General features: G+C 40.4%; 1 protein-coding gene across 1 annotated transcript in view; it reads right to left on the bottom strand.

Moving 5' to 3' along the window:
* Window positions 1–210: 210 nt before the first annotated feature.
* PDGFC (platelet derived growth factor C) overlaps window positions 211–20,242 on the bottom strand; it is a 247,475-nt gene continuing 227,443 nt past the window's right edge. Inside the window, exons 4-6 of the mRNA XM_007071271.4 lie at window positions 19,471–19,678; window positions 3,305–3,522; window positions 211–1,855 (exon numbers count right to left, since the gene is read on the bottom strand). Of these exons, the coding sequence (XP_007071333.1) occupies window positions 1,739–1,855; window positions 3,305–3,522; window positions 19,471–19,678 (543 nt within the window). The 3' untranslated portion in view covers window positions 211–1,738. The remainder of the gene's footprint in view (window positions 1,856–3,304; window positions 3,523–19,470; window positions 19,679–20,242) is intronic.

Below are 20,242 nucleotides of genomic sequence, written 5' to 3' on the forward strand. Positions count from 1 at the left end.
TCTGGGAAACTATACACAAAAATGTTAAAAGAACATTATTAAGTTTGCAAGTTCAAGAACTCAAAAGCTAGGAAATGTGGATTTCTTTCTAGCAGTTACTGTATAGAAGACTTACATTTCTGTAATTGATTTTCATTCTGGCAAATACATTTCAGGTTTATTTTCATTTAATATATACCAGACACCCAATACATAACCACACAGACATTTTTTCTCCCAAAATTAGCTTTATGACTTTATTTGGTGCTTTGTTACAATCTGTAAATCCAATAGTCAAAATATAAACTAGGCATAATGTTAAAGCATTTTACAAGCAAAATACTTTACTCTTTTTTTTCCAATTTGCATAGGATGGGATATGTGTATTGGTTAAAGGATATACTGTACATAAACAAAACCATAATTCATAAAACTGTTCTGAACAGAGTTAAAATCTTGGAAGTCAACTGCTTTTAAATGGACATAACCATAAATGAAAAACCATACACCTGGAGCAATAAATATGGCTGCCTTTCTATGAACACACTGTTTCATGAAGGCAACAAGCCATTGACCTTCTCTTCTCATGATGTTGTAGACCTTTCTACTTCAAAGAAATTAAACAATAAAACAAGCCAGAATGGGTATATATATATATACCTGATTATTTTTTCTTATTTGACAAAAGGCCAGAATATAGAGGGATTTTGATAGCTATTTCTGAAATCATTTATAGTAACATCTGTTTTTCATATTTTCAGTATCATGGAGCCACCAAGCTTAGAGCTTCATCCACACTGATAATCTTTGCATTTGTCATTACTCTGTTTAAATGTGTAAACCCAGATTTGTTCCACTGTCTAGCACCAGACAATGTAGAAATAGATGCTTTGCCATAGTAACCACATCTCTGTTCCTTCAACTGTATACCTCTGGCTTTAAAGTCTTACAAAACTAAAATATAGTTGATCTAGGTTGTAATAAAAAGGAATATTAAATACCTTTGGTAAAAATAGATATATTTAACAAGATTAGAAAAAGCAAATAGTTATATTGTCAAAAGGAGAGTATAAAAATGTACACGATAAAAAATACAAACAAATAAAAAGTCATAGGCCATAGTAATTAAAGTAAAGCCACTGTTCTTTTCAATGTTTGCCTCCTTAGCTCATGCTTATTGTCCAGTCAGCTTTTCTAAAAGGCAGGAGCTTTAATAGTGTGTGTGGAAAAATCCAGTCTTTCCTACTAGTATCAGACAAATTAAGTTTAATTCAGAACAAGACCATTTGTTTTAAAGCAAGTTTGTAAGACCTAGAACTATGATTTAGAGCATGTGGGAGTGGTTGAGTACAGAAAGACAGATTCCAGATGTCAATCACAGGCCAGGTGTACTGGAGCTGTAGAAGTAAGGTAGCCAGCAGAGTCAAGTCTTCGTGGTGTGAAATTTGCAATTTTTTACACTAAATTCTTAAATCCGTGTAATGTCAAGCCAACTGGAAATGACAATATATACTTTGAATCATCCCTCACTGATGCCTTTCTCCCATCCTTTGACTGGGCCTCCAAGCAACAGAGCTTTTACACAACACAGAATCCCAGTTTGTTTTCTCCTCTCTTTAGAACTCACTGTAAATCCTGAAGATGGAAGATCCCCAAAGCAAACAACTGAGATTACGGAAGGAGATAATGCACAAGCCCCATAACAGAATCAGCCATTGATTGAATGTACTTTGAAAGAAAGAAGCACACTTAGCCACATTTATCCTTCAGTATTCCCTTTGCACACACAGGCACACTCCTCATGGTGTTCCAGGGGTACATCTGTCAATGATTTATGCAATCCCTTTACACCGCTCCTGGGCTTCAGCTGAAGAACCTGAAAGAGGACAATTGGAGCCAGGCTTTTAAGTAAATCATTAAACATCTTGTTCATGATCTACAGTACACTGGAAGTAGTAAACTGGAAGACAGGGAAACTACTAAAGGAAACTCAATCAACTTCACAACTGAGTTTCTTCATTTATTCCGCTCATTAATATATATTACTGTTTTTTTTTTGGCTTTACCTCAAACTTGATTAAGACATTAAGATATGCTAGACAGACATTTATTTTGGTCAAAGCAAACTTTACTGCAGTGGGGTTTGGGTGTTTTTTCTTCTTCTTTTTTGTTTGAAGGACTACTTATATAGTTGACTTAATAATTAAATATTATTAGATGGTACTGGTAAAATAATATTGACTTTAGCTATACATACTCAGGGATATGCAGTTTAATAAAAAGGTTTTTCCACTCACAGCTATGGAACATTTTTATAAACAGTTAAAAATATGTAATAGCTTTTTAAAATGATAAATTATTATAAGATGTATACAATATAGTTTAAAAGTTATACTGTTGTATATTTATATAATAGGCTAATTTATCTGCTCTTAGATGGTCCAGTGATATTTATGAACTTGCACGTTATGTCAAGTGTTTTTTTCTCTAGAAAGCTATAATTTCTGTGATAACATGAGAATACAGATGATGTAATTAGTTGTAACCTGTAAATTAACTCAAGCCACTGTGTTACATATGCCCCTTCCTTTCCCTTTAGAAAATTAGCACTAGTCATATCTGTTTCTTTACAATTGGATCATACCATTATGGCAATATATATAAAAACTAGTGAGTCACTGAATCCATGCAAGTTTAGAATATAAATAGAGATATTAAACTGATATATTTAGGTCTACAATTAATTACAGACACTGGAGAAATCTTACTTGACCTAGAGGTTGTTTATTGTCTTTGACATTCTAAAAAATATGTTAGAGGATTTCTTCGGGCTTGACATATCAACAACAAAACTGTAAAATGCTAACTTTCAAACTGGCCCAGTTGCTTGTTAAGCTGAGCATGAACAAACAGCAGTTTCAATTCACTTTTGTTTTTAAAAATAGAACATGTCATTTTGCCCAACTTAGAGAAATTCTTCAAATGTAGAGCTCCTCAGTCCATAATAACTTCACAGGTAAAAGCCCTTCTTGTGCACAAAAATAACCTCTATTCAAAAAATAACATTTGGAATAATTTACAACATAAATAGAACAGTTATATTTTCCACAGAGGTCCCCAAAAGAATGGAGTAAGAGAGCGCAGGCTCTGATTTTTTTTAACTCTTAGTAAAAGAGAAAGCTTCCTCCAAATGTGTCACTGTACTGTGACATTAGCCTTATCCTATCAACTGCATTCTGGTCAGCATTCACATTCCCAATAAAGATTGTTTCTTGAATGGATTTTCTCTGGTCTCAAATATAAAAACACAAAATGAGGTACATACCTCATGGTATTTTTTGGTGACTTTGGTTGGGACGCATTGGCACTCATTGCAAGTATGGTGACAGCAGGCACAGTTTCCACCGCAACGTTTAACCAATAGACATAGTGGCCAGAAGATGGTGTCAGTTCGCTTCAGCTCCTCCCTCAATGACACAGAGAAGTTGCGAGGAGTACAGCTGTAGAGTCGCACCTCCTCCTTTAGAAGATTCAGATCCACCACTGAAGAGCAAACATATCTTTCTGTGACTTGTCTTTCAAATGCCATCAATAAAGAAACACACTTGAATGCTCTTGTAGCTTCTCTAAGGAGTGCAAATCCAAGGCCTCCAGAGCCACTGCAGACCAGATCCTCAATGGTATTTAAGTGTCTAAACTCCCATTGACTTCTGTGGGAGTTCATTTCAGTGGGAGTGAGATACTAAAATACTTTAAGGCGTCTGGGCCTGAGAGCTTTGCTATTGTGGAACTTACGCAAAGTGCGCTTCAGCTCCTAGGCTGCAATAATGGCCTTAGTGTGGCCACATTCCCAGGATTCTCCCTCTCCTCAACCCCAATGTAATTTCCCTGTCAAACTACTGTACTGACACAGGATTTAGCCTGTAAATTAAACTGCAATACACTAAAGCTGTCTGTGGATTTTTATCATTATTAATAAGGATTGGTAAAATCCACTGCAATTAAGGAATCTTGCAAACATCTTTTTTTTTTTGAGTTTGTAAAACTTGTTCAAAGTGTGCAAACGTTGTCTTCACTATATTTTCAATGCATGCTTTCAGCAAGGGAGATTCAATTGAAAGGAAAAACAAAACCTATTTTTCTAGCTAAAGCCTAATCATGGAACTTCTGGAAAACTATGCTTACATCAGTGAATGTCCTATATACAGGGTGTGTGTGTATATATATACACATTTATATACTTACTATATATTTACTATACATATATATATACACAGAGGGAGAGCGAGAGGGACTTATAAAATAAAACAATAATTATCAGAAAAGTGTTAAGATTTTTCTTTTGTCCCCTCCTTGTCCCTTTTATAATCAGTCTGTCTGTGTCAACCTGTGTTGCCTCTCTCCATGCCATTTTCACTGTATTTATTTATTTATTCATTCTTGCTCCTCCCACTACCCACCCTCTGTCACCAAAGTGGAACTCAATAATATTCCTCCGTTGAATCAAACTTTTAAATCTGTTACATTTGAGTAAGTTCAAAACTTGGTAAAACAAGTTAAGCCATCTCTACCACACATGAAACTTCACTATATCAGTTTCCTTATAGACAGGTTCCACTGTAGCATATGAAAGTTTTAGCATGCTGAGGGCTGAACAACTTATGGAAAAACCAAAAATAGGGCAGTATACTTCTTGTTCCTCTTATTCTATGGGCAAGAATTAATGGGCCTTAAAAAGGGAAAATGCCATTCTTTAAAAAAACTGGGGTTGGTTTTGTGGAACATTGAACACATTTTATTAGTGCAGGCTTTGATGAAAAGCACTGTAATTTGGCTTCTGGCAGAAAAGGAGGTTATAATGATCTGTGATATTTGGACTGATTCCTCCCCCCCAAGGAATAGATGCAATGTGTAATGGTATCGCCGATTCTTTTCACTGGTGGGTTAGCAGCATTACATTTTCATCTTTGTATACACCTCTGCCAGTGTGCCTATTGGAAATACTGAAATAAAAATCTCAGATGAACTAGCCCTGACATTTAAAAATAACCCTTTTCTAGAGGACCTATGATAGAAATCTGGGGGAAAAAAACAACCTCAGATCATCCGATTTATACTACAAATACATTCATATTAACATTTGGTAAAAACAAATCCTTTGTGTACATTTCTAGTGGTTCAGGGAGGGAGAAAATAATCCTGGAACAGATTACTTCAGTTCCAATTAAAAATGTAACTACTGAAAATGAACAAAACAGAAGAAAGAATGTATGTATTATTAATCAGTGGTTACCTGCTCCTTTTGTTAAATACTGATCGGCATGTATTATTAATGGAAGATGGTCTCTGGTTTCAAATGGACTAAATATAATTTCCCCACCATTATCCTCATGGCCATATCATGTTTTCTGGACACTGTCAGCTAATTCACTATATGCCAAGATGAGATGGCTTAACACTTTGTTTTTCCTTTTAAAGACGAACATGTGAAGAACATGTACTGCAGTGCAACTATAAACCGGTTGGGCCAATTGAGGGATGAACTGGCTACTAAACTAACTGATAACAATAGAAAAAAGAACACAGTGAGAACTGTTTGCCTCCCCCCCGTGTATGAGGAAGTAACCCTTTGTCCACTTTAAAAGAGTCATTTCAGTTCTAAGATGTCCTACTGGGAATTTTCTATGTTCAAAACCACCATGTTAAATGTAAAATAAAGCTGCTATCATTACTACAATGGGCTAGCCATTACCCACACATCAAGAAAGACACAGATCTTGCTATAACAATCCTGCAATCTAAAGGTTAAAATACAGTTATGGGATTTTGTACTCATTGTGGCTAAGATGAGAAGGCAAACAAATTATGTTTGTATTAGCTAATAATACAATAAAGTGTAATATTAATTGTTTACCATGGCATGGCAACAAAGGTGCAGACCAATGGAGTATACTTGCCTCTTCTGGTCATCAGCCTGGATGTGCCAAGCAGTACAAAGATATTTTTGTTTTTAACCTTGCTGCAGGCAGGCTTACTTTGATGACTTTCAGAACAAAGTAGGGTTTTTTTATCACTAGTCTCTCATCCTAGAGCTGGCACCAAAGAAAGTAGTGCTGTCCCATAAAAATAATCATCAGGTAGGAAAATGTGTTTTTCCCTTGGCATGACTGTCACTGTCATAGAGGGATGGTTCTGACTAACAGTATCCCTAACTTTAGTGAGTGAGAACTAATCACTCAGCCAGAGAGGGAATAAAAAAACAGGAAAAGAAAGGTTTAAAGAGGAAGGTGGGAAGGCTGGCATTGGATAACCTCTCCTCAGCAATAGAAACCCTTGTGTTGCTAAGGGAGAAATGCTTTATGCACTCAGTATTCAAATCTTGAAGGGGCCAATGTGCTTGGTGAAGGTGTATGTATTGTATCACGTGGCCATTGAGCACAGCTTGTCCACGGAGATCTATTCCCCTCCCCAGGAAGTGGTTACTGCTATAGTGGAATGGTCTACCGTTCAGGAGAGTAAAGGAAGCAATAAGGAATAGACTAGATGAATACTGGATCTTGGGTCTGGGTATCTGCTGCAGAACTTGGGTGTCTGGTGGCTAATGCTGTAGGCAAACAAGTCATGGATGAAATCTGTATGTTGCCTGCAATCCATGAGAATTCCACTTGGAAGAGGGACCTCAAAGATGTTCCTATGAATAATGGATGGATCTGGATTCTGTTGAGAGTAGTCAGCATGGATGTTCAGATGGCTCAGGATATAGAGGGTTTTCAAAAACACCAAGTGTTTTTCAGCAGGGATTGCCTCTTGGTTCCTACCCTTGATGGTTTAAATAAGCCTTGAGAGTGATGATATATGACCTGATAAGGATTTGTTGCAGGCTGTGGCCTTCCCCAGTGGAAGGAGAACTAGTTAGCTCTCCCATAAATACAAGACACCGATGTTGAGCCTTCGCTCTAAATTTGATCACTTTCTCTAAAAAGACCTGAGAAAGTTGTAGTCCCCATTCCTCCATAACAAATGTGATAAAGGGAATTTAGTAAAACATGACAGGGATGTAAGGGGTGGCCTAGTTCATTTTAGAAATAACTAAGTATAAAATTCCAAATGGAATCCCTGGAGTCAACCCCAGCATTGATCAACAATGGAGATTTGCTGGCTTCTTTCAGTAAGACAATCCAATGGTTCGGTTGCATGGGGAAGCTGATACTTTTTAAAATTCATGTCTGGCCCCTTGCATGCCCAGTACAAAGCTCTTCCATTCAAACCGGAACCTGTGTCACAGAACAAAGACCATGATAATTGCCACTTTCAGAAATCAGGTCTCTGTGTGTGAATGCTCCAGTGGAACACTGGATTAATTGAGAAAAGTAATTTCAGGAAACATCCAGAGCAGTCACCAAACTTCTATAGCTATTTCTGACTTTCAGCCTGATTATAAACAGTGTCACATGTTCCCTGATCCTCTGAAGTATCTGAGCCATCTGAGGACAGACATCAGTATAGCAGATCAGAAAAGCCTTTCTTTCTCTGAAAGAATCTCAAGACTTGTGTTTGCTGTCCAGTTCTCCCTTGACAGCTATGTCTTTCCAATGCAGCCTTGTATGTCACTTATATGAATATTAATATCATGTCAGGACCCAGTCTTGTGGCTGCAATTCCACTCCAGAGCCTTTCAAAAATTCCTCATGTGTGCCCTGTCCACATACTGGCATCCAAAAAGATGTGTGTGTTGTGATGGATTGTTCAGTCAAATACACTGAAGTCCTGCCTTTCCTTCTGTTTATTGGGCTGGGCACTTCATTCCATTACTATCAGGTTATGTTTGGCTCCTAAATGAACAATCTGATTTTCAAAAGTGCCCAGTGTGCAACCGCTCCCACTGAAGTGATTGATATGAAGCCAGCCTGCCTCCCAGGGTGGAGAAAAAAAATTCCTAGAGAAAACAGAGGAGCGAGCAAAGGAAGGGGAACTAGACTAGGAGAACTTTTTTGGAAGGGATACGTGTGGTAGCAAAGAGGGGAATGGTTTTAGCCTTGTTGGTCCAGGCAATAGTCCTGGGCTCAGAATCACTTTACATGCGGGGAGGGGCTGAGCGCTGCACCTAAGCTGGGAATGGGGTGCCTAAAGTGCAGGGAAAACTCCCAATCCTGCCAGCAGTTTTCTGCTGAGATTGAAGTGGTCTGCTGAAGTGGAGAGAGAGACAGACTGTAAATCACAGGCATGTCAGACTTATAATAAGGGCTGAAGGGCAGCATTTGGACTTCCTGACACATTTCTTTGGCTTGCCTTTCTTCTCCACCCTGAAGATCTTAGCAAGGCCAGAAGCAAGCCAGGTGGAAGGATGGGGGAAGGCTACTGCAGGGAGTTCAAAAAGGATAGAGCTTGGCACAAAAAAATCTCATCCTCCTGCCTGACACCTCCTGCCTGAGCAACAGCAGAGTTACATGCCTATTTGCCTATGGCTATTACTGACATGTCATGGGGCACGGGGGGTGGGGGTGGGGAGGGAGGAGAGTGGGGATTGTTCAAAATGGAAATTATATGGATTATCATTTTAGAAACAATTTGGAGATGGGTTTGAATAAAGCCCTAGATCCAAACACCCCAATTCTGGAAGGGTTCTGAACGTGAACCTAGACCCAACATTTTCAATTCAGTATATTTTAGTGTGCTTTATTGTAACAACAGAACTTCTGAGGTGTTGAAAAGCTTCACATTCAGCTTCTAGTCTAACAAAGTACCCAAGGTACACAGCTTTTATATCACACCATTCACCCTTGCCCTAGCTATCTTCCTATGTAATGCACTTGCATTAAAAGGTCTGTGGCAAATTTGTCCAGTGCTTATGTAATCATTTCTTTGAACTGTGTGAATGAAGCTCTTATTTTTTCAAAGAGTATCTGTCTGTCCAAAATGTATTTTAACATACTGTGGGCACAAAACTAGATGACAGAATGTATATATTCCCTTAAAATGTTTACTTAACCATAATTTCCCAAGTGAACTAAGTTACAATACCTGTTATAATGTACTTGGCTTTCACTCATTTATCATGGTTGACGCAAAAGTCAAAAGTTCTTTTTTAGCACTAGCTCAGAAAAAATGCAGTTTTTTCCCCACAGAACCAAGATATTACTGAGCAAAGAAAGAAAGAAAGAAAGTGACGCAGGTTGGTCTAAAATAAAATTGTATTTCAAAATAATGTATCTTCATTAGTTTATATAATTTAAATATACTAAGTTCACATCAATCTGAAATTAATTGCTTTTTATGACTGAGGCTATAACTTTCTAACTAATCTCCAGAGATGTGTACTAAAAAATAATCCCTTTCCCAAAGCATTGTACCAGCTAGATCCTGGTCTAAATAAAGCCAGGGGGGCAGATTTTCTCCTGCAGGTGGAGGTTGGTATGTGTGTGTATGTGCATCAGGGACTTAGTTACATAGAGATGCTCTCAGTGGCATAGGGGATTTAACTGCCCCTACAACAATAAAGGATTGGCATAACACACCTGCCTCCGGCTCTTCTTGTCCTTTACCAGGAGTGCAAGGAGCAGAGGCACATGGTCTCAGTACAGATATATGAACAGGAGGTTCCCACACACCAGGGGAATAATCTGCTTAACATAAGAACATAAAAATGGCCATACTGGGTCAGACCAAAGGTCCATCCAGCCCAGTATCCTGTCTACCAACAGTGGCCAATGCCCCAGAGGGAGTGAACTTAACAGGTAATGATCAAGTGATCTCTCTCCTGCCATCCATCTCCATCCTCTGACAAACAGAGGCTAAGGACACCATTCCTTACCCATCCTGGCTAATAGCCATTAATGGACTTAACCTCCATGAATTTATCCATTTGTCTTTTAAACCCTGTTATAGTCCTAGCCTTCACAACCTCCTCAGGCATGGAGTTCCACAGGTTGACTGTGCGCTGAGTGAAGAAGAACTTCCTTTTATTTGTTTTAAACCTGCTACCCATTAATTTTATTTGGTGGCCCCTAGTTCTTATATTATGGGAACAAGTAAATAACTTTTCCTTATTCACTTTCTCCACACCACTCATGATTTTATATACCTCTATCATATCCCCCCCAGTCTCCTCTTTTCCAAGCTGACAAGTCCTAGCCTCTTTAATCTCTCCTCATATGGGACCCGTTCCAAAGCCCTAATCATTTTAGTTGCCCTTTTCTGAACCTTTTCTAATGCCAGTATATCTTTTTTGAGACGAGGAGACCACATCTGTATGCAGTATTCAAGATGTGGGCATACCATGGATTTATATAAGGACAATAAGATATTCTCCATCCTATTCTCTATCCCTTTTTTAATGATTCCTAACATCCCTTTTGCTTTTTTGACTGCTGCTGCACACTGCATGGACGTCTTCAGAGAACTATCCACGATGACTCCAAGATCTTTCTCCTGATTAGTTGTAGCTAAATTAGCCCCCATCATATTGTATGTATAGTTGAGGTTATTTTTTCCAATGTGCATTACTTTACATTTATCCACATTAAATTTCATTTGCCATTTTATTGCCCAATCACTTAGTTTTGTGAGATCTTTTTGAAGTTCTTCACAGTCTGCTTTGGTCTTAACTATCTTGAGCAGTTTAGTATTGTCTGCAAAGTTTGCCACCTCACTGTTTACCTCTTTCTCCAGATCATTTATGAATAAGTTGAATAGGATTGGTCCTAGGACTGACCCTTGGGGAACACCACTAGTTTCTCCTTTCCATTCTGAAAATTTACCATTTATTCCTACCCTTTGTTCCCTGTCTTTTAACCATTTCTCAATCCATGAAAGGATCTTCCCTCTTATCCCATGACAACTTAATTTACGTAAGAGCCTTTGGTGAGGGACCTTGTCAAAGGCTTTCTGGAAATCTAAGTACACTATATCCACTGGATCCCTCTTGTCCACATGTTTGTTGACCCCCGCTCAAAGAACTCTAGTAAGACATGATCTCCCTTTACAGAAACCATGTGGACTTTTGCACAACAATTTATGTTCTTCTATGTGTCTGACAATTTTATTTTTTACTATTGTTTCAACTAATTTGCCCGGTACTGACATTAGACTTACCAGTCTGTAATTGCCAGAATCACTTCTAGAACCCTTCTTAAATATTGGCGGTACATTAGCTATCTTCCAGTCATTCGGTACAGTAGCTGATTTAAAGGACAGGTTACAAACCATAGTTAATAGTTCCGCAATTTCACATTTGAGTTCTTTCAGAACTCTTGGGTGAATGCCATCTGGTCCCGGTGACTTGTTACTGTTAAGTTTCTCAATTAATTCCAAAACCTTCTCTAGTGATACTTCAATCTGTGACAATTCCTCAGATCTGTCACCTACAAAAGACGGCTCAGGTTTGGGAATCTCCCTAACATCCTCAGCCGTGAAAACTGGAGCAAAGAATTAATTTAGTTTCTCTGCGATGACTTTATCATCTTTAAGTGCTCCTTTTGTAGCTCAAATGTCCAGGGGCCCCACTGGTAGTTTAGCAGGCTTCCTGCTTCTGATGTACTTAAAAATCATTTTGTTATTACCTTTTAAGTTTTTGGCTAGCTGTTCTTCAAAGTCCTTTTTGGCTTTTCTTATTACATTTTTACATTTAATTTGGCCGTGTTTATGCTCCTTTCTATTTACCTCACTAGGATTTGATTTCCACTTTTTAAAAGATGCCTTTTTATCTCTCACTGCTTCTTTTACATGGTTGTTAAGCCACAGTGGCTGTTTTTTAGTTCTTTTACTGTGTTTTTTAATTTTGGGTATACATTTAAGTTGAGCCTCTATTATGGTATCTTTGAAAAGTGTCCACTCAGCTTGCAGGGATTTCACTCTAGTCCCTGTACCTTTTAATTTCTGTTTAACTAACCTCCTCATTTTTGCATAGTTCCCCTTTCTGAAATTAAATGCCACAGTGTTGGGCTGTTGAGGTGTTCTTCCCACCACAGGAATGTTAAATGTTATTATATTATGGTCACTATTTCCAAGTGGTCCTGTTATAGTTACCTCTTGGACCAGATCCTGTGCTCCACTCAGGACTAGATCGAGAATTGCCCCTCCCCTTGTGGGTTCCTGTACCAGCTGCTCCAAAAAGCAGTCATTTAAAGTATCGAGAAATTTTGTCTCTGCATTTCGTCCTGAGGTGACATGTACCCAGTCAATATGGGGATAATTGAAATTCCCCACTAGCATTGAGTTTTTTATTTTGATACCCTCTCTAATCTCCCTTAGCATTTCATCGTCACTATCACTGTCTTGGTCAGATGGTCGATAATAGATCCCTACTGTTATATTCTTATTAGAGCATGGAATTACTATCCATAGAAATTCTATGGAACATTTGGATTCATTTCAGATTTTTATTTCATTTGATTCTACATTTTCTTTCACATATAGTGCCACTCCCCCGCCCTCCTGCACGACCTGTTCTGTCCTTCTGATATATTTTGTACCCCGGAATGACTGTGTCCCATTGATTGTCCTCACTCCACCAGGTTTCTGTGATGCCTATTATATCAATATCCTCCTTTAACACGAGGCACTCTAGTTCACCCATCTTACTATTTAGATTTCTAGCATTTGTATACAAGCACTTTAAAAACTTTTCACTGCTTATTTGTCTGCCCTTTTCTGACTGTCAGATTCTTTATAAGAATGTTTCTCATCTGATCTGACCCATACTTTATCCTCTTCCATCCTCTCCTGACTAAAACCTAGAGAATCTCTATCAATAGACTCTCCTCTAAGAGAAGTCTCTGTCCAATCCACGTGCGCCTCTGCAGCAATTGGCTTTGCCCCATCTCTTAGTTTAAAAACTGCTCTGCAACCTTTTTAATGTTAAGTGCCAGCAGTCTGGATCCACTTTGGTTTAGGTGGAGCCCATCCTTCCTGTATAGGCTCCTCCTACCCCAAAATTTTCCCCAGTTCCTAATAAATATAAACCCCTCCTCTCTACACCGTCATCTTATCCACTCATTGAGACTCTGAAGCTCTGCCTGCCTTCCTGGCCCTGCGCATGGAACTGGAAGCATTTCTGAGAATGCCACCTTAGAGGTTCTGGATTTCAGTCTCTTTCCTAGCAGCCTAAATTTGGCCTCCAGGACGTCTCTCCTACCCTTCCCTATGCCATTGGTACCTACATGTACCACGACCACTGGCTCCTCCCCAGCACTACACATAAGTCTATCTAGACGCCTCAAGAGATCTGTAACCTTCGCACCAGGCAGGCAAGTCACCATACAGTTCTCCTGGTCATCACAAACCCAGCTAACTATGTTTCTAATGATCAAATCTCCCATTACTAACACCTGCCTTTTCCTAATGACTGGAGTAACCTCAGTGCGAGAGGATACCCCAACATCATTTGGAAGGAGGGTCCCAACTATGGGAAGGTTTCCCTCTGTTCCTGTTGACTGCTCTCCTTATCTGGGCCTTTCATCCTCCTTAACAACGCAGGGGCTGTGTGACCGGAGGTGGGACAAATCTACAGTGTCCCGGAAAGCCTCATGAACATACCTCTCTGCCTCCCGTAGCTCCTCCAGTTCCACCACCCTGGCCTCCAAAGCCCGAACACGGTCTCTGAGGGCCAGGAGCTCCTTGCACTGAATGCACACATACGCCACCCGCCCACACGGCAGGTAATCATACATGCTACACTGAGTGCAATTAACAGGATAGCCCCCACTCTGCTGCTGGGCTTCTGCCTGCATTTCTCCTACAGCTACCTAGGTTAATGATAGGGTGTTTGTTTAAATCAAGAAGTTTTGATTATAGTTTAGTTTAAAGGTTTTAAAGAAGGCCAAGTGTACCTTCTTGCACCATTCATGTAGCATAAAAGAGCTGTAATTAGGCTGCAGAATGTGGCCCAATGATTACTCATTGATTTTTGTGGGAGTAAGACCGGACTACTTTTTTCCACTGCAATGCACTTTTTACTGTTTACTATGTATAACATTCAAAAGGAACTTAGTTTTTATATATGAAAATACTTTGGAATACAGAACCAAATTTTGTTTTTATCTACATGGAATAACTCCTTTGACCTAACAGAGGTATTCCAGATTTACACGGATATAATTGAGATCATAGTTTGGTCCTAAATTCTGGACATAAATATGGCCTTAAATTAAAATAAATAAAACAAAAAGAAAACTGGCCTAATTATAGAATTTGAAAGGTACAATGTAGTTTTAATTAACTGATAAACATTTTAGGCCAGATAATTTTCTATAATACTTCTTAAAATAGATTTTTAATGCAGTAGAGAGCATGTTATTAAAAACAACAACAATAAAAATAAAAACAAGCAAAAAGTTCACATTCTCTAACTATTCAAAGCAGCTAACAGTTAATACTGTGTCATCTTAATGGGACACATTTTCTGCCCCAGGCTATAACATTACACACTCAGTAATGCAGTCTGAGGGTGGTCCTTTTAAGATGAATGTGGCAATACTCTGATATGTTTATTCAAAGGCAAATCTATTTCATTGTCTAATTAGAAGTCTTTAAAAGATTTACTCTGATCGTTTCTTGGGAAGATCACTGTCTTGTATGTAGAGAGTTGCTTTTGTCTAAATAGATGTTATCCAACACCTGCATCTTTGTTTATGTAAGGTTCCACAAATATACATTGCTTTTCTCTCACTTATTATATGCTTAAAATGGTAATGCAGTTGACAAATGGTGAAACTCTTTAATTAGGAAAGTGCTAAACGAATATTTGAAAGATGTGCTTCATAGCTGAAAGCTTTTAAAGACAAACTGCCTCCTGTCCAAGTCTTGATTTACCTATGCACAGCTGTAGCAATAAAAGCATGGCTAGAAGGGTAGATTTTTAGCTCTGATCCAGGGATCAGCTGTCAAAAAACTAATCTGAGTTATGAAAAGGATTCACCTTCTCTCCTTCCTTTCTGACTGAATGATAATCTACTTTACATTTGCCAACATAGGCACTGCTCACTGACATTTCATTTACACTTAAATATCTTCATTTTCATGCTATGTGACAGGGAGGGAAGAGAGTATTGTCTGCATGCTGTTCATCAACATGGAATCCATAAATATGAAATAGTAGTAATATCTGCAGGAGATTTGGTGGAAAATGCACAAATCTCCAATGTAAGCAGAAGGATATGTCTTTCCTTGATTTACTCTATGTAAGGTAAAATCCTTAATACAGGGTATATACTTTACATCCTTCAATTAAGCAATTGCCTACCTCACCTAGGCCTGGACTACACTACGGGGTTAGGTCGAATTTAGCCATGTTAGGTCGATTTAAAAGTGACTGCATCCACACGACCAACCCCATTCCGTTGACCTAAAGGGCTCTTAAAATCGACTTCTGTACTCCTCCCCGACGAGGGGAGTAGCGCTAAAATTGACCTTGCTGGGTCAAATTTGGGGTAGTGCGGACGCAAATCTATGGTATTGGCCTCCAGGAGTTATCTCAGAGTGCTCCATTGTGAGTGCTCTGGACAGCACTTTGAACTCCGATGCATTAGCCAGGTACACAGGAAAAGCCCTGGGGAACTTTCGAATTTCATTTCCTGTTTGGTTAGCGTGGCGAACTCAGCAGCACAGGTGACCATACAGGCCCCACAGAATCGTAGCGTGTAGAATGTTTCTACGCTCCCCCTATAATCTCCGTCCCTGAGGTTATTGCAGATTAGAAGGCAAAAAAACCGCACTCGCGATGATATGTTTTCTGAGCTCATGCAGTCCTCCTGCACTGATAGGGCACAGCTTAATGCACGGAGGCATTCAGTGGCAGAGGCCAGGAAAGAATTAAGTGAGCATGAAGAGCGGAGGCAGGGCGCGATGCTGAGGCTAATGGGGGAGCAAACAGACATGATGAAGCGTCTGCTGAGGGAGCAAATGGACATGATGAAGCATCTGTTGGAGCTGCAGGAAAGCCAACAAGAGCACGGACCCCCGCTGCATCCACTGTATAACCACCTACCCTCCTCCCCATGTTCCCATAGCCTCCACACCCAGACACCCAAGAACGCGGGTGGGGGGGGGAGGGGGAAGGTTCCGGGCACCCAGCCACTCCACTCCAGAGGATGGCCCAAGCAACAGAAGGCTGTCATTCAAACAGTTTGAATTTTAGTGTGGCTACAATAAGCAATGTGGCCTTGTCCTTCCCTCCTCCCCCACCCCACCCGGGCTACCTTGTCTGTTATCTCTCTTTTTTTTAAAATTAATAAAGAAAGAATGCATGGTTTCAAAACAATAGTTACTTTAATTCAAAGGGGGAAGGGTGGTTGGCTTACAGGAATTAAAATCAACAGAGGGGGAGGATTTGCATCAAGGAGAAACACACACAACTGTCACACCGAAGCCTGGCCAGTCAAGAAACTGGTTTTCAAAGCCTCTCTGATGTGCAGCGCACCTTCCTGTGCTCTTCTAATTGCCCTGGTGTCTGGCTGCTCAAAATTGGATGCCAAGCAATTTGCCTCAACCTCCCACCCCGCCATAAACATCCCCCCCTTACTATCACAGATATTATGGAGCACACAGCAAGCAGCAATAACAATGGGAATGTTGGTTGTGCTGAGGTCTGTCCGAGTGAGCAGACAGCACCAGCGAGCTGTTAAATGTCCAAAGGCACATTCCACCACCATTCTGCACTTGCTCAGCCTAAAGTTGAACTGCTCCTTACTACTGTCCAGGCTTCATGAGCCATGGGAGCAAGGGGTAGGCTGGGGTAGGTGTGACCGTGTGGTGCTGCCGGCTGGGAGAGCAGCCTGGGGCAGAAGCCTCCAGCTCGCATGATATCCAGGCAGGAGTGAATCTCCATGAGACGAAACTTAAAGAAGAGAATGACCTGGAGTCTCTGGTTCCCATTCGGTGCTTTAAGAGGAGGATAGCCATGTCTGTCCAAGCACCCCTGATCGACCTCACCGAGGTCTGCCAGGAGAACCCAGGAGACTTACGACGGCTATCAGTCCTACTGCACCATCTACCGCGAAGGCAAGGAGCTGCTGCTGTGTAGCAATGCAGTACCGCGTCTGCCAGCAGCACCCAGGAGACATATGGTGATGGTGAGCTGAGCGGGTTCCATGCTTGCTGTGGTATGGCATCTGCCTGGGTAACCCAGGAAAAAAGGCTCGAAACGATTGTCTGCTGTTGCTTTCACGGAGGGAGAGAGGGAGGGAGGCGGGCCTGACGACATGTACCCAAAACCACCTGCGGCAATGTTTTTGCCCCATCAGGCATTGGGAGCTTAACCCAGAATTCCAATGGGCAGCGGAGACTGCGGGAACTGTGGGATAGCTACCCACAGTGCACCGCTCTGTAAGTCGATGCTAGCCACGGTAGTGAGGACGCACTCCACCGACTTAATGCGCTTAGTGTGGACATACGCAATCTACTGTATAAAATCGGTTTCTAAAAATCGACTTCTTTAAAATCGACCTAATTTTGTAGTGTAGACATACCTCAAGTGGTGGACAGGGACACCACTGTTTCATGGAATAGTGTGGAAGAGGGCATTGACACAACTTGCTCTGAGGCCATGAAGATGGCTACATTCACATTCTGAGACAATCCAGACTACACCACCTGAAAGGAAGGTCAGGGATGGGCTGCACATCGGAAAGGTACAATTCCTTCCTGAATACCCCAATGCACAGTTTGTGAGCACTGCAGCATACTGTAGGTGGTAAAGAATATTGGCCAATTTGTGATTGGCCTTTGTGTGCTGGATGCTGAGAGATCGTCCTATTTTTGCACACAACAGACAATCAGAATCCTTGCATTTGGAGGCAATGAGAAGTCATGTGCCCACAGCACCCGTCAGTAGAACATGTCAGATGCAACCTTTCACCCCACTTTGGTCTCTCTTCTGTGTATACAATCTATTGCCTCCATAGATTAGATCAATAGATTAGAGAGATACTGCAACCGCATCTGAGGATACAGTATTTTCTTCAGTTACAACGTCATAGAGTACTACACATAGATTGCACATTAGTTGTGTTATACAAGTACATGCTAGCTTTTACCATTTGAATGGGCAGGCTATTATTTTATGTCCTTCCTCCAGGCTTGACATACCCAGTTCAGGAAACACAGTTCAGGCCATTATTTGTCAGCCAAATGAGTAAAGCTCTGCTCCATGGCCTGAACAGATATCTACTGAGTCCACCTTTACAGCAAACATCCATTATTGTTACTGAAAGGCTACTGGGATTCTTTACACCTGGTCACATCATTATTTTCCTGAGAGTAAACTCCTTAAGGTGCCGTACACATTTTGTTCTAATGGGAACATTCTCATCTCCACTTGGAACTCTCATCCCCTGCCTATGCGTCTTCTCAGTTAGCCTGGCAGCTTAGCTACATCCAGAGAAACCCCTTTCTGGTGTTATGGCCCTTTTTGTTCCCAGTTGCTGTAATCTTTTTGGTAAGAAAAAAATATGCCATGATGTAAAAGAATTAATGGCTGATCAGATTGGGAACAGGGAAGACACTCTGCAACCATGATCAAACTCACCAGCCCACAAGCTGGTTGGTAAAAGGGAGGAGTACAGGACCCAGTGCAGTATTAGGTAAGAAGCTCCCTTAAACTCCATCTATTGCTCTGAAGAAGGGGGACTTCACTTTGAGTTCTATATTTTGGAAATTTCAATATAATATTATTATTTTAAATAGGACCTGGAGTGGCTATTCTCTCCCAGGGATGAGCCTAGTGCAAGTGCCTCCAAATTCCCTGTGCTATGAATAGGGCCCTACCAAATTCAAGGTCCATTTTGGTCAATTTCACAGTCATAGAATTTTAAAGATCATACATTTCATGATTTCAGATATTTAAATCTGAAATTTCACGGTATTGTAATTGTAGGGGTCCTGACCCAAAAAAGGAGTTGTGGTGGGGGAGGGCGCAATGTTATTGTATGGGGGTTGTGGTACTACCACCCTTACTTCTGCGCTGTTGTTGGTGGAGTGCTGCCTTCATAGCTGGGCGTCCAGTCAACAGCCACCACCCTCCGGCTGCCCAGCTCTGAAGGCAGCTCAGAAGTAAGGGTGGCAATACCATGATCCCCCTAAAATAACCTTGCAAACCTCCTCCACCCCCTCTTTTGGGTCAGAACCCCAGTTTGAGAAACACTTGTTCCCCCATGAAATCTGTATAGTACAAGAGACCAGATTTCAAGGTCCATGATGCGTTTTTCCTGGCTGTGAATTTGGTAGGGCCCTAGCATTAAAACATGGAGAGATGCTCTGGCATTGGCTGCTTCAAAACCTATCTCATTATTTCATTTTGCTAAATTTCTCCATATTTTTGTGGAGACATTTTTAGTTATTGCCTTTTGTCCAAATCATAAAAATGTGAGAGTATCTATACTCCGCAAAGACTATAGAAAGTTAAAAGCTGTAAGACAGGGTGAAGAATGCGTAAAATGACTGTTCCTTTGCCAAGATAAACTTCTATGCAGAGCCATAAATTACAGAAGTGGGGGTTACCTCTTGATTTTCTCCCACGAATATATGCCTTTCCAAGGATTTGCCATGATGGTCGGTACAGGTCTTCCAAGTCCAGTTGCCACCTGTCTGGTTCGAGATACCGGATAAGTTCTTCTACAGTACTAAATCCAGCAACAGCATTGTTTAGTAAATCTAATGGTAAAGCTGACGGGGGTAACATGGATGGGCTGGCAGCTTCTGTATGGTGCTGCAATAAAACAAAGAACAGTATCAGTTAGATATGTAATGTAATTGCTTAGGTCAAACATTGTACTTTATAAAGCTGGATAAACTTGGCAGTGGTGATTATAAAAGTAACTAGCTGTTTAACCAATTTACTGACTAAGACTAATGATAATCCAAGGAGCACCTAAACATTCTTCCCATTTAAAGTGCTAATTTGACTACACGTTTTTTTCTTCTTACTTTCTTGTTTTTTAGGAATGACATGCTACTATACCTCTTTTCTGGAGAAGTTCATTAAATGATGGATGATATGTCAGAAATAATTAGAGCAAATGGTGCGCTAAACCTTTGATGGAAAAATATAGCTCCATTACAAGCAATTACTCCCTCCTGAAATCTTAGGAAAATCACATTTCTCATGCTGCTTTTAGCACAAGGATTAACTGGCCTTTTGTGGGGTTTGGTGTTGTAGAGTCAAATATGAAACTATTCTAGTGTAACAATAGTAGAAAATCCTGTTGCTACCTATTGATGAAAAAGGGACTGTGTTCAGTGAAGTGCCAAGCATAGTGATGCTGCCGACCAA

The sequence above is a fragment of the Chelonia mydas genome, chromosome 4 (genome assembly GCF_015237465.2).
Source record: "Chelonia mydas isolate rCheMyd1 chromosome 4, rCheMyd1.pri.v2, whole genome shotgun sequence".
Classification (NCBI taxonomy): domain Eukaryota; kingdom Metazoa; phylum Chordata; order Testudines; family Cheloniidae; genus Chelonia; species Chelonia mydas.